Below are 13673 nucleotides of genomic sequence, written 5' to 3'. Positions count from 1 at the left end.
TGGAGCCCAACTTCAGTGCCCTTGGGATTGGTTCCCTATCCCCCTACCATATCTGACCACTGAAGGTTATGTCCATGACCACTTAAATAGGGCCTGGTGTGGGGATAACAAATAAGGAAATACATTCAGGAAAGTTACCTTCAGTTTGAATCCTCATAGCCTAGACAACAAGACTAGTCACGGGGAAGTAGCACCTGGCAAAGAGTGCCCTATCACTGCTCCACACGCCTGGCCAGGCCATCACTCACCATCACATAATGCTGCCTGATAGCTTGCTTCCAGGGAGCATCTGTTTAGCTGGCATTGACTCCTGCAGGAACAAAGCCACTGAGCTTAGGCGAGGAGAAGAGAAATCAGGACAGAAAAAAGAAGGCTAGGGAGTGTGGTGCTTTCTTACATTGAAGACTTAACTGGCCTTTATTCTACAGCAAAGCACAGAGGAAGTCAGTGGAAATGTCTGAAAGCCTCTGCTTGGTCCCACGTTGCAAATCCTACCCCATGGAAGGCATGAGGCACTTCGGAGAGGTGTTTGCTGCAGCTGCTCCACGTGCCAATCCCCTTCTTCACTCACCCTACGTCTCCTCATGGATATGACATGAGACAAAGGCTCTTCCTGCATTTCTCAGGGACTGCCAAGCAGATGAATCTCCATGTGGGATTTAAATTTCTACATGGAGAAAAACTGGTAGGCTAAGTCTCCCAGATCATATCTTTAGAAGGTTAAGGCTCAGACATTTGATCACCTGTTGACCAACATTTTAAATCATTCCCCAAACTCGCAGCCCCTCAGGCAATTCACAGTCCAGCCTGACAGCAGGATTTCTGCATCACCACAGTTTTCCCAAGTTTGATATTGTCAGCATTTATTTTATTTTCATTGACCTGTGAATTCCACTAGGGCACAGACTCTATGTTATTTGACATCTATTTGCAGAGCCTGGCATGGTGCCTGATCAACACAATTATTTAGTGAATGTCTGTTAAGTGAGTACTTGCATGCATGTTTACCAGATTAGCAGGAAAAAAGTCGGGTTTTAGAAAAAAAAAGTCTAGTTTCAGTACACAGGTTAAGTTGGTAAATATTTGGTACTTTTCATGATACCTTTAAGTGGAAGGTATCTCTATAATAATCTCCCACAAACACTACCTCTTTTATGGCACTTATCACATTAAGCATCCTATTATGGTTTTTTCAGTACACCTATAAATCTCTCCCTATAAATTCCTTGGAAGCAGGAACTAAGTGTTTCTCAATTATTTTATCCATCCCCTCATCCAATAAGTGAATTAAATAACTAAATGAATGAATGAATGCTTGTTGGCCAAACTATGTTACAGTCTTCGGTTTACCAAAACCTTTCAACACAAGCACCAAAATACTATTTAAATACAGTATTCCCTCACTTATTGCGGGTATTACGTTCTAGACCCCCACCCCGCGACAGGTGAAAATTCACAAAGTAAGAACCTTACATTTATTTTAGTATTTATATATATTTTAAGGTTTTATAAACCCTTCCCACATACTTATAAACCGTTCCCAGTCCCTTATTAACCTTTCCCACTCCCTTATTAACCTTTTCCACACTTTTATAAACACTACTTATGTTCTTAAACATATTCTACATTCTTAAATCTACGTAACTTTAACAACATACGTATACAGCACCGCAAAATCCCGCGATATAGCAAAAAAACTGCGATAAATAATTAAATATAATAATCTTAAAAATCCTGCGAAACAGTGAGTCCGCAATAAGTGAACCACGATATAGAGAGGGACTACTGTAAAGTCTAGCCCCCAGAAAAAAATTTGAAGAAATTCATGTTGGCACATTAACCAAAGACAATGTTCATATGACATCAATACTAAGTGGCAGAGAAAACAAATGTAAACTACAGAAAGTGCAGGCCCAAAACATAAGAGAAAGGAGATGACAGCAAGGGTGGGCTACAGAATGTGGCAGTAGCCAAAACTTGTGGATAATTCATAATGCATTTTAACCATGCCAATAAAAGAGGCTGCACTGAAAGCACTGACCTGGATCAGTTCTGTAATTTGTCAAGTTTGTTGAGACCAGGGCTTTATTCAGGGAACATGATAGAAGAAAATACTGTCATGCATTGTTATGCATAGCGGCATATGATTGAGAAAAGAGCCAACAGTAGGTAAAGGGAAGCCTTGATTCGGAGGGCAGGGTTCCTCTCTGCTGCATGGTTCCCTAATAATTAACCAATTAGGGCCATAGCTTCATTTCCTGTGGCAGTTTTCTCTGCCATAGAGAATAAGGTCACAGACCTTAAAAGCATTTGGGTGATGAATAGCTTCAGATATGCTTAGATTACTCCCCAGAGATGACTGGTTACATGTAGTATTCTTAGCCTCGGTAAGGAGTTTCTCAGAGGAACTGAAGTCTATTCTGACACTGGCTTTTAAATCCCTATCTACATCCTTATCACATGACTCTAATAAAAGAGATGGAATATTACTGGATCTATTAAGCAACCCTAGAGGCTGGAAAGGGTCAATCAGGGTCCCATCAATTCTGAAATAACTAACCACAGCATTATTCAGTAGCACTAAATGTGATACAGTATGTGAAAACAATTTTCAATTTATTATATATATGAAAGAATTATTTAAACTTTAAAGAACCTTTGAGATTTATCATATCACTATTATTTAGATTATGCCAATTTCACAGAGAAACCAAAAGTACGTATTGGCTGTCAGAATTCAAGTCCACTAAAAGAAGGGAATGGATTATACATTAATCTGTGGCGGGGGGGGGGGGGGCGGGGGAGGTAGAGAGAGATTTACAGCATGGGTAGAAAAATCAAATGTGAGAAAGAAAAAAGGCATTACTGCATTATTCTAGACGTGAAATAATAATAGAGTTGTGTCCATTGTTTTTATGAATACCATGACCACCACAAAAAGAAAACTCTCCCACTCTCCCTTTCCCTTGTATAAGAATTGGAAGTCACGGGATATTTATTGACACATTAAAACATTAAAAAGACAGTCAAGCCTCTTGGCTCTTCAGTGGAAAGGTTTGGAAGTGAACATAAGCAGAAGGCAAACAGTAGGACTGACTCTGTGCTGGTTTTCTCCTCCCGATAAAGACAGTAGGACTTGATACCTGGCAACTGAGTTTAAAAAGGGGGAGGCCAGAGGACCTAAGGGGTTTCTGCCACAATTGGTGGGGTTAAGTCAGACTTATGAAGCTTGAGACCAGGGGAGGCCCAAACACAGAGAAAGGAGGAACCAGGAATACTGGAAGCACTCAAAGAGGTGGCTTCCTGGCTCTTTGCTAACAATCCCATCACATGTGTTCAAAGAGGACTGATGCACACATGAGGTTCCCTGCACTGCAGGCAGGATGCAAACTCTGCTCTTGAATGATGGTTGTGACACCCCTCAGTCAAAGGAAAAGTACTGACTCAGTCAGTGAGGTTAGGATAGCATCTCTGCAATTTTCCTCTGTCGGGAACAAAGCTGGGCACAGGGGCCAGGGCTGGAGGAGGCTCTGGGACAAGTCAGGCAGCAGAACTTCTTAATCAGAAACAGGAAATAAGAGAAGAGCCTGTAGTGCAGCTATAGAAAGAAAACCTTACACACAAATTTATGAGAATTGTTACCTCTGGGGAAAAGACTAGACTAGAGGGGTGGCCAAGGCACTTGGTCTTGCCTATAACGTTCATATTTAAGAAAAAATGTACTCATATTTTCATTGTTTAAAAACTGATTTTTAAAAAAATTTTTCAATTTAAAAGAGGGAAGAAAGGGAGAGGTGGAAAGAAAAGGAGAAAGGAAGAAAGACACAACTAAGTCTGGGTCTCCATGTAGGTGTCTCCCTGGGTCCTGGGATAAGGCAACGCAAAGGGGTGGGGCTCAGAGCAGTGAAAGACATATGGAGCAAATTGCAAAGGGGGAAGGGCCCTAAATCAGAACTTTCTGGGTCACAAGAGAAGGAAATGGAATATATAACAGAACTTTGAGAGAAAACAGTGAAGAGAAAAACACCCTAGCCAGCCTGTCTGTGCCCCATGCTGCTTGTCAGTTGGAGCCCCAGTTCCCCACTCTCACACAGAGGAAGCAAATGCTGGCTCCCCAGAATTGGGCCCAGAAACCCAAGTCTCCTTTCTCCTCTTAGGTCCTCTCTGCCAATCATGCCCTTGGTTGTGGAGAAATCTATTGCCCTGGATGTAGAAAAAGATATCAACATGAAGAGGGCACTTCACGTGGACCACCTACTCACGGTGCTGTCCTCTCTCAAACTTTCTACCAATGCAATGCCACCCCACCCACCCTTCCCTCGGCTTATCTGTTAGCTCCTGAAATAGAATGAGCACTCTTCCCATATAGTCAGGAATTTCCTTGGCGAGAATCACCAGAGCGTAGAGACAACCTCTTCTGGAAGGAGATAACCTCTGAATTTGTGGTCCTGTCTTCTGGCCTCAGGTAAGCTGCCAGAGAAGGTCAAAGCCCAGCTTAGCTGGTGGCAGGAGGCCCTTTTGATTCCTCCCACTCCACCCGACTCATCTGCACGGTACCCACGACCGAAGCCCCCTTAGAGATCTGCAGGCGAATTGTCCTGGGGTCCTCGTGCAGATGGGGATGAAGGAGGACCCCTTCCAGAGATTAGGCGGGAAGCGTTGGGGGAGGGGAATTAGGGAGTGGGAGGAGCAGTTACCTCGTTGAAGCCCTCCTGCAGGACGTCCAGTAAGTTCCCCCGGGTAAGGCACGCTAGCATTGTTCTTGCCCGGGCTCTCGGGCTGGGTCTCCAGGCCAGGCAGCCGCGCCTCCTCCTCCCACTGCACACAAAGGCTCTCGGTTCAGCACATTGGGATTTCTCCGGAATCCCCGAAGCCACTTACTGGAAACCCAGACTAGAGCCAAACTAGAGGCTTCCACTGGGCATGCTCCTACCGAGGCCTCTGCAGGAGGGGCCGGGGTGCTGCCGTGGTTCCTATAGAAACAGCTGGGTGCGCACAGGCTGGACCGGGGCTAGCGGACTGCCTCCGCCCGGCCAGTGGGAAGGACAGCACCGCGGGGCTGGGGGGGGGGGGGGGAAGGGGGGGAGCGCGGGTAAGCTGGCCTGTGTGTGTGCGCGCGCTGCACACACGTTGTCAAACAAGCGGGCAAGCCAGCGTGTGCATGAGCTTGCAGTTGCACACGCACACACCAGCTCTGCAGGCAGGCGTGTCTGAGTGAACACACGCTGCGCGCGCGCGCGCGCGCGCGCGCACACACACACACACATACACACACACACAGGATCTGCTGATTTAAGACCTCAAGTACCCACAATATGGTAGGTGGGAAGGGGAGTGAATCATAGGATTATCCCCCCCACCACCACCACCACCACTAGCTGAAAACAGCAATCTTTTTCCATATGGGGCCTGGACAGTGAGGTTAGGCTAAAGAAAGGGAAGCAAAAGGGAGAGAAAAAGAGAAGAACCCTTCAGAAGGAAAGAAAAAATGAGGATAGAAAGAAAACTAGCTATTGATGGTATTAGGACAATTTAATAGAAATAGAGCTAAACAAATCATATAGGATCACAACAGAAACATCAAGGGTAAACCAAGGATGACCAAGGCTTTTAACAAAAACACCTTTCTTTCTTTTTAGAATAACTTCTAAAATGTAAAAGACTCATAGATAGGGAGCAGGCTAACATCTCTGGGAGTGGTTAGGGGGTGGAGAGATTGAACAAAAAGGAAAAAGAACTCATGGACACGGACAACAGTGTGGTGATTGTAGGGAGAAGGGTATAAAGAGGATAAATGGTAATGGAAAAAAATACAATAAAAAATACAATGTAAAGCCCATATTTTTAATATTTTAAGTTAATTAAATGGGTTATAATTAAAATAAGAACCATAAAAATGTCCTGGTGCTTTTCAAAGTTAAGTAAATCTTGCTCAAGTGAAACAGAGCTATTCCCCTCTGTTTCTAGTTACACAAGTCACAGCCTTATTTATTTTTAAGAACACTAGCCATTTGTACTCTCAGTGCATACTCCTGTTTCTATAGGAAAACCGGGAACTGAAAGAACATTCATGCATATTATATTACACCTCATGATCTAGATGGAGGGAAAGAAAGGGTTTACAGAATGTTAAGGGTCAGAAGAGGTCATGGCCTTGTCCAAGGACACAGCTGGTCAGGGACAGAGACAGTTTGAAGAGCCACGATTCTACACTCATAATTTTGCAGAAGGCCCAGATTCTCTCCCCAAACACCCAGAAAAGTCTTTAATGGCTCTTAACCTAATGGCCTCCTCCTCGGGTCTGTGGAGAAAAATGTTTAGCCACAGCAGCCAGAACTAGTAACATCTTGCCTGAATGTTTAAACCTGCTAAACACAAATATGCTTCTGAGAAGAGAGACACCTTCCTTTTGACCACTGCAAGCAGGGAGCAGAAAGCCAGCAGAGGTGTTAAGTGGCTGCTGCTGATTTAACACTGTGGGTTCCATTCTGCCTAAGGCTGGGGAAAAACCATGACAACAAATTAAACTTAACCTGAGCAGCCCACAAGTCAGAAGACTATCTTCATAATCTATCTGACTAATTTAGTTGCCAAGAACTGCCCTCACCAGAACCACAGCCCATATACACTCAGGTGAGTCACTAACCCATGTTAATGTAACAAGTCCCTTTTAAAAGAGAAGTATGACGCTTCCAAGAGCATAAAATTGCATAGAACACATCTACATGCATAGAGATACAAAACCCAGACGCCCAGTTGGTGGTTCCCTGAATAGAAGATTCTAATTGGTTGACAGTCCATCGTGCTTTGGACACAATAGAAACTATTGAGACAGCAGAGGGATGTCCTGCTGTTATCTATGCCAAGAGGTCACTGCTTCTCAAACAAGTCATTTACCAAAGTAGGATCTGGTTCAATGTTCCTGGGAAAACTCATTGATTTCATTTGGCCTAACTCCCACATTTCACAGATGAGGGACTAAGGCCAGGAGAGGTGCCTACAGTCACTCGGCTAGACAATGTGGGAGCTAGGATCTGAAGCAAAGGTCACTTAAGCCCAGCCCTGAGCTGTCTGCCCTGCACCTCAGAGCATGCTGGAGGAATGAGAGAGCAATTGTGGTGAATTGATAAAAGATTTATAATAGGGCATACGGTCTAAGATTGCACTATTTCCTGGAAGTCTATAATTATATCAACCACATATTCTACAGCAATAGTGTCCAACAGAACTTCCTGTGATGCTGAAAATGTTCTGTATCTGTGCTGTCCAATACAGTGGTCACTAGCCACATGTGACTATTAAGCACTAAAAATGTGGCTAATGCAAATGTGGACCTAACATTTAAATGGCATTTAATTTAAATTCATTTAAATTGTGATAGTACAGTCTTGACTGGTGTGGCTCAGTTGATTGGGCATCATCCTACCAAGCAAAAGGCTACCGGTTCAATTCCCGGTCAGGGCACATGTCTGGGTTGCAGGTTTGGTCCCTGGTCAGGGTGCGTACCAGAGGCAACTGAACAATGTTTCTCTCTCACATCAATGTTTTTCTCCCTCTCTTTCTCCCTCCATTTCCCTCTCTCTAAAAATAAATAAATAAAATAATTTTTAAAAAGTACCTATTTTTAAAAAATTAGATAATACAATTGCAAAATATTCTATTCCATTGTCCACATACAGCTATTAAAATGTTCCCAAAATTATAATATTTTTATATATAGCCTGTTCTCACACTTGAAAAAAGGAGAAAATTCCTGTTAGAGTATATAATCTGTTTGTTTGTTTGCTTAGAAGATGTGTTCACCATACTTTTCATGGTCTGCCTGACATGGTGACCCAGGAGAAGAACTAACTTAGCTTTTACTCTAAGCAGCACTAACATTTAGTATTCTTTCCATCCTCACCATCCCACTACATTGTGATGGCAACATAAGAGCTGGGAGAAAAAGTGGGTTAGCTAAAAGAACTAGGAATAACTAGGACAATAATCTGCATCCCATAGTGCCCATACACAGGAAAGCAGCAAGCTACTCTGGGTAGCTGGAACACTCCAACTGATGCATGTCTGTCATTCATTCTGCCTGGGAGGAGACACAGAGTTCAAGCGAGCGCTTTCTGCATATCTCTGCCATGCTGTCTGATTTCTGAAATTATACCAGACTTCCTCAGCCCTGCAGGATTTTAACAATGATGGTAGTAGATACTTCCCTCCCCAACTAAAACCAAAAGCTATACAATCATAATATAGCAAAACTGCGCTTTTACTATGTGACAAGCCCTGCGCTAAGTGCTTAGATACATTAGCTCATTTGATGGTCAAAATTACCATAAATAGATTTTTTTATATTGTCCCCATTTTACATATGAAGAAAGAGAGGTTTGGAGGATAAGTGATTTGCCCCAGAACCTTAAGGGCTGAAGCCAAAGTCCAGTTTCTTAGTCATTATGTGATACTTTTAGTAGGTATTCAGTAAATGTTTTTGTTGAATGAATGAGTGAATGAATGAGCCAGTAGAGGAAGCATTAGGAAACTCTTTCATCACTTCTATTAATATAGATAATAACATGTTAGCCTAAGTAAGACTTTGAGCCTTAAACAGAACTGTCTTTTGGTGAAAATATTGACTGATTTCTCCTTGTGCAGAAGTAAGATGTATGATGTTCACACTTATGTAAAATTTAACACATCTATTATGAGCAATCATTAAGTGCTAGGGGGAAGCAGAAAGGCAGTTCAAATAAATAAACAGAATTTTCAATGGAAATATTTTAAATGACTCTGAAATAACTCCTCAATCTTCCTTTTGTTTTCTAACATTAACAAGTTCCTTGGCAGTAACATATGTTTAGAATTTCTACTGCATTTATCTTTAGACATCAACATATACACAGAAGGGCTCATATCTACCGTAAAGCACTCAAATATGTCCTAGTTTTTAAACTGCTCTCTTTGTCTCCAGGCTTTTCTGCCAGTCTGTACCCCTTAATCTTTCTTAGACTGCTCAAATGTCCTTAAACACCCCCTCTTCTTAGCATATCAGATATGAATTCCTTACTCCCAGTTCTTAAAGCCTCCCCTGAAATTGCCTAGGCTCAGGTAAGCAGGTTCTACTTTGTCCCACAGATTTACAAGGCTCATTTTGACCTCCATGCCTTCATGACTGTCCCTCTGCCTAGAATGCCCCACAATTCTTTCTTTCTTTCTTTTATCTTTCAAGCTTTTATTTAAAGACAATGATCCGTGATGAATTTTAGATCTTAGTGAAAGCAGCCACATCCATGGACCCGCACATAGTCATCAAGAACAGTGATCCACTCCTTTAGCATATCTGTTCCAACTTTATTGTCTTCTACACACTGTCTTTGAAGTTTCTTAATTCCACACCACACTGAAACCAGTTTAGAAAAACCCCAGACTAAGCTGTCTGCTTGAATGCTCCTGACATGCTCCTCTAATTCTGCCATATCCACCTCGTCATCCCAAGGTTTCACATCCAATGAGATGGAAGACTTGCAACAGGTTCAGGTCTTTCGGCTTTCTTTGACTCATACCATGCAAGGTGTTCTTCTCTTAGCCTCTTCGCTTCTTTGCTTTCCTCCTCCTCCTCAAATCCAAAGAAATCAATGTCATCACTGTCTTTACTCTCTGTAGCTCCACTTCCTGTGGTGTCTTCCACATTAGCAAGGCCATACTTTCCCAAAGCTTTCTTCACTCCTTGCAGGCTGGCCCTTTCTTCTCATAAGATTTGATGTGATTATACCAACACAGGGCATGATGCAACTCTGCAGGTGGCAGGCCAGAGACTGCTTCAGATACTGTCACCTTTGCTTGTAATGGCACTTAACTTCAGATGTAGCTCTTGTCTGCCAGGTAGTCGTTGAGCACCTGGAAGCAAGTGGAGTTTTCAGGTCTCCAAAACCCATGGCGTTGGCTGATCCAGGAGCTGGGTGGCAGCTAACAAAAAAGGAGGCGCAAGCAGTTGGCGAGAGTGCTAAGAGAGGGAAAAAAGACTCCCACACTTCTGTTACTCAAATCTTCACTAAGCTGAATTCAGCTTTCACTTCGTTATGGAACTTCTCTGACCACTCTTAATTTTGTTAAAATCAAGACAGATCTGATCATAATCTGTCTGAAACACCCATCACCCAGATAACTCACAGTTCATTTCTGCTCAAATGTCATGTTAGCTCTTTGGCCTTCTCTGAGCACTCTCCTTAAAATGACAGCATCCCCTCACACCAGCACTCCAAGCCTCACTTTTTTTTTTGTTTTTCTTCTTAGAATTCACCACCATCTTGTATATTAGATACTTACTTGTTTATTTGTTTATTGTCAGCATCCTTCTGCCCAGAATGTAAAATTCCCCGTGAGGGCAGGGAATTTTATTTGTTTTTTACTAGTTAATCTCAAGAACCAAGAATATTTCCTGACACATCATGCACATTCAATAAATATTGGCTGAATAGATGAGTGAATCTTCCTTTCTTTAAAATTCGAAAGTCATAGCATGCTCCATACTTTACCATTTATAGTTAATTAAGAATGTGAATCTTTGTCTCTTTTACTATATTTTCAAGACAAATATAAATGATTTTTGATATCCTTCTATAGTTTCCTCTCTTCATCAATGTATTCTTTCATTAATCATTCATTAATTATATGCTGAGCATCTATTATATGCTATTATATGCCAGGTCCTATCCTTTTAGCAAAAACTTCCAAGAACTCAATTACACATAAATACATATACATGTACACACATATGCAAGAAAAAAAACTAAAAAGAAAGACTAGTAAAGAGAAGACTACTAAAACTGAGTCTCCAATATTAATTATGTGGGGACACAGTGTACAAAGTGAGTGTGACAGATTGAGTGGGTATAAAAAGGAAAATAGAATGGTGAGAGACTAGGATGTTGCCAAAGTAATCATCACATGCTAGTGCTTAATATAATCTGTACCAAAGCAGAAATGCAAATATATTCAACATGAATTTTTAAAATTTACATTTCAAAGTTTCCTGTCAGCTATCCTGCAGGTAAAAATTAAGACAAGCGACATCTGGTGGATACTTTGGAACTGATCCTTAACTTTCTCTACTGTGAAAACACTGTAAATGCCCGCCCCCATGCCTCTGGACTGCCATTCATAATGTGTTAGGGCACCACATTACTAATTATGCTATCATGGGATAGTCTTTTGCAGGACCCAAGGTCTCATTGCAAGAGTTAACCAGCTTTCTACTAAGGACCTTTCTATCTCTCAATTAATTGTCCCTCTGCTCTCTGAAGGATGTACACAAAATCTGACACCACAATTCTTCTTTTCAAAGGCAACTTATTCTTAAAACGTTCACATCCTTTGACCTAGGGATTCCATTTCCAGGACTCTACCCTAAGGAAAACAGTCTTAAATGAGGAAATCAATTAGTTACTTACAATAGGGAGAGTGAAACCTAAAAGTTCAACAACAGAGGAAAGGTCATGAAAATTACAGACATTGTGATGTTTACCAAACATTTTTACCCACATTAAAACAAACATTTTAACAATTTTATATTTACAAACATTAAGTTAAAAAGCAAAATTCAAAAAGTGTGTGCATATGACCACAAATATGTAAATAATAGAAAAAAAGACTAGAAGAAAACATCCTAAAATATTAACAGTGATTGTTTCTGGATGGGAGGATTATGGTTCTTAAAAATCATGGTTTGTAATATTTCTCAAATGTTCTGTAATTAACATGCTTGTTCTTACAAAAAAACATTATATTAGTCTTTTAAAGAATGCATATGTTCTGATAAATTGCTAGAAATTTTCAACCTCTGCCTGATTTTATTAATTCCAGATAAAGATAATGAATCAAGTGAGCTAGAGTTTCCATAAGAAGGGGAAGCAAGAAAAGGAAGCAAATATTTTACAGTTTAGTTCCAGGATCTGAGTCCTGATGGAGAAATCCCCCAGTTGTAGAACTGTACCGAAAATCCATTAATGTTGTCACACTCCTCTAAACAGTACACCAGAAACTCACAGAGGGCTCTGCTGGCAGCAGAGAGTGACAGAGTCTCATAACCACATGGGTCCCCATCTTCAGAGTTCCCAGAAGAGCCAGATCAGGGCCACCTTGAAATAGGAAGAGGAAGAAATGGGTAAAAATACAGGACAGGAAAAAAATTCCAAAAGCTAAAACAATCTAGTGGAGTCATCTAGAAGTATCAAAAACAGGAAGCTGGTTAGCAGGAGATCCAGTCCAAGATCTTATAATCACAACAGGGATATTCCAACGGCATTTTTAAAAAATCAGTCACTTAGATTTTAATAGTAATAAAAAATAATGTTTCCCTAGCATTAATGAAACAAGGATGCATTTTTTTTCCTCCTCCCTACATTTATCAGTCTGAGACCACAGAAAGGATTCTGAAGACCATCCGGAAAAATACTGGGAGAACTGCTTCTGCCACAAGTCCCTTCATCCTCAGAAATTCAGGATTAAACTAGAAAGGTAGCATTTATATTCTAAGGCAGAAATTTTTATGTAGCACTTTAAGTTTACAAAGTGCTATCACCTAAATTGTCACATTTGACTGTCACAGTAAATAATTCTTGGAAATAAGAGTTCATTTTATTACTCCTAACTAATAGGAAACAGGCTCTTCCAGTTGGTGGAGCCAGTTTTCTAGCCACTTCTTCTGAATCCACTTGCATACACTAGGTCTGTACCAGAGAATAGGCCAGGAAAATAGTGATAATTATGCTAATGGCGGCCAATATTTGACTACATACTATATACCATTCTGAGTGCTTAAAATTCTCCCATTCTATGATAAAGTTGACATGATTAGTACCAACTTTTTTGTGCTGTGGTTCCATTTTCAGTACTCTATTCCGCTTAAGGAATCATCCCTCTAGGGAACAAACCGAGCGCCAGCTGTATTTGGGAAGGATGGTGTCCAGGTTGAGAAAGGGGAGTGCAATACCACTTGTCTCCAAGTTGTGAAAGTCTGCATCATAAATGGCACACTAGGAACCTGAAAGGCTCAGAGCGGGTTCGAAAATTCCACCTCCTTCTTCTCACCCCTCCCTCGCCCCACCGCGTGTCCCCAGTCCTGATTTGGACGCTCAAATGGCAGTAATACTACTTCCCAGTAACCCGCCGCCTTTCAGCACTTACCTTCTAAATCATCGGTAGGTCTGATTCTGCATCTCGGTCCCCAGCCTTTCTGAGCAGGGCCTCCTCCAGTTGCAGCTTCACCGCAGCGTTACCGCTGCCATGGTAACGCGGAGGCCGGCCAAGGTCGGACCCGCCTCCAGCCGGCCCCAACCAGCCACAGACCAACGAACCCGCCCACTGTTGGCCCGTTCCCTGTGTCCCATCCCCGTCCAACCTGCCTTCTAATGGCTCAGATCACAACCCTTGCCGGCCTTGACCCCGCCCCCTGCCTCTCCTGACCCGCCTCTGGCAGGCCTGGACCCAGCCTCCTGACATCCAGGATCCGTCCCCGGCCTGGACAGAGGCGCCTCCTACCCGTCCTGCGCCTGCCCCGGGTGCTCTGGCTGCTGCGGTTGGGAACTGTCCTTGAGTCGGTCGAAACCACACCCTCGCCCCGCCCCAGCGGAGGCCTGCAGAGTGGGGTGCGAAAGCTGGCCTTCACCTACCCTGCTAGACCCCGC

General features: G+C 42.3%; 1 protein-coding gene and 1 pseudogene across 7 annotated transcripts in view; both read right to left on the bottom strand.

Moving 5' to 3' along the window:
* Positions 1–13640, bottom strand: part of DIXDC1 (DIX domain containing 1) — a 73566-nt gene extending 59926 nt beyond the window's left edge. The window contains exons 1-3 of one of the 6 annotated variants that reach the window (XM_090265919.1): positions 13174–13640; positions 12852–12930; positions 12034–12125 (exon numbers count right to left, since the gene is read on the bottom strand). In XM_090265919.1, coding sequence (XP_090122045.1) covers positions 12034–12090 — 57 coding nt within the window. In that variant the 5' untranslated portion in view covers positions 12091–12125; positions 12852–12930; positions 13174–13640. The other 5 variants (XM_090265920.1, XM_090265921.1, XM_090265922.1 and 2 more) reach the window with 5 other exon arrangements.
* LOC150018918 (elongation factor 1-beta pseudogene) lies at positions 9201–12098 on the bottom strand (annotated as a pseudogene). The gene is made up of 2 exons (XR_016509024.1): positions 12034–12098; positions 9201–9954 (listed from the first exon to the last, which is right to left on the bottom strand). The product of XR_016509024.1 is annotated as an elongation factor 1-beta pseudogene (transcript).
* Positions 13641–13673: the final 33 nt, after the last annotated feature.

This window comes from Furipterus horrens, unplaced genomic scaffold (genome assembly GCF_987537825.1).
Source record: "Furipterus horrens unplaced genomic scaffold, mFurHor1.1.pri manual_scaffold_2, whole genome shotgun sequence".
In the NCBI taxonomy this organism is placed as follows: domain Eukaryota; kingdom Metazoa; phylum Chordata; class Mammalia; order Chiroptera; family Furipteridae; genus Furipterus; species Furipterus horrens.
Note: the sequence above shows the minus strand (reverse complement) of the source record. Positions and strands in the feature narration are given on the sequence as shown.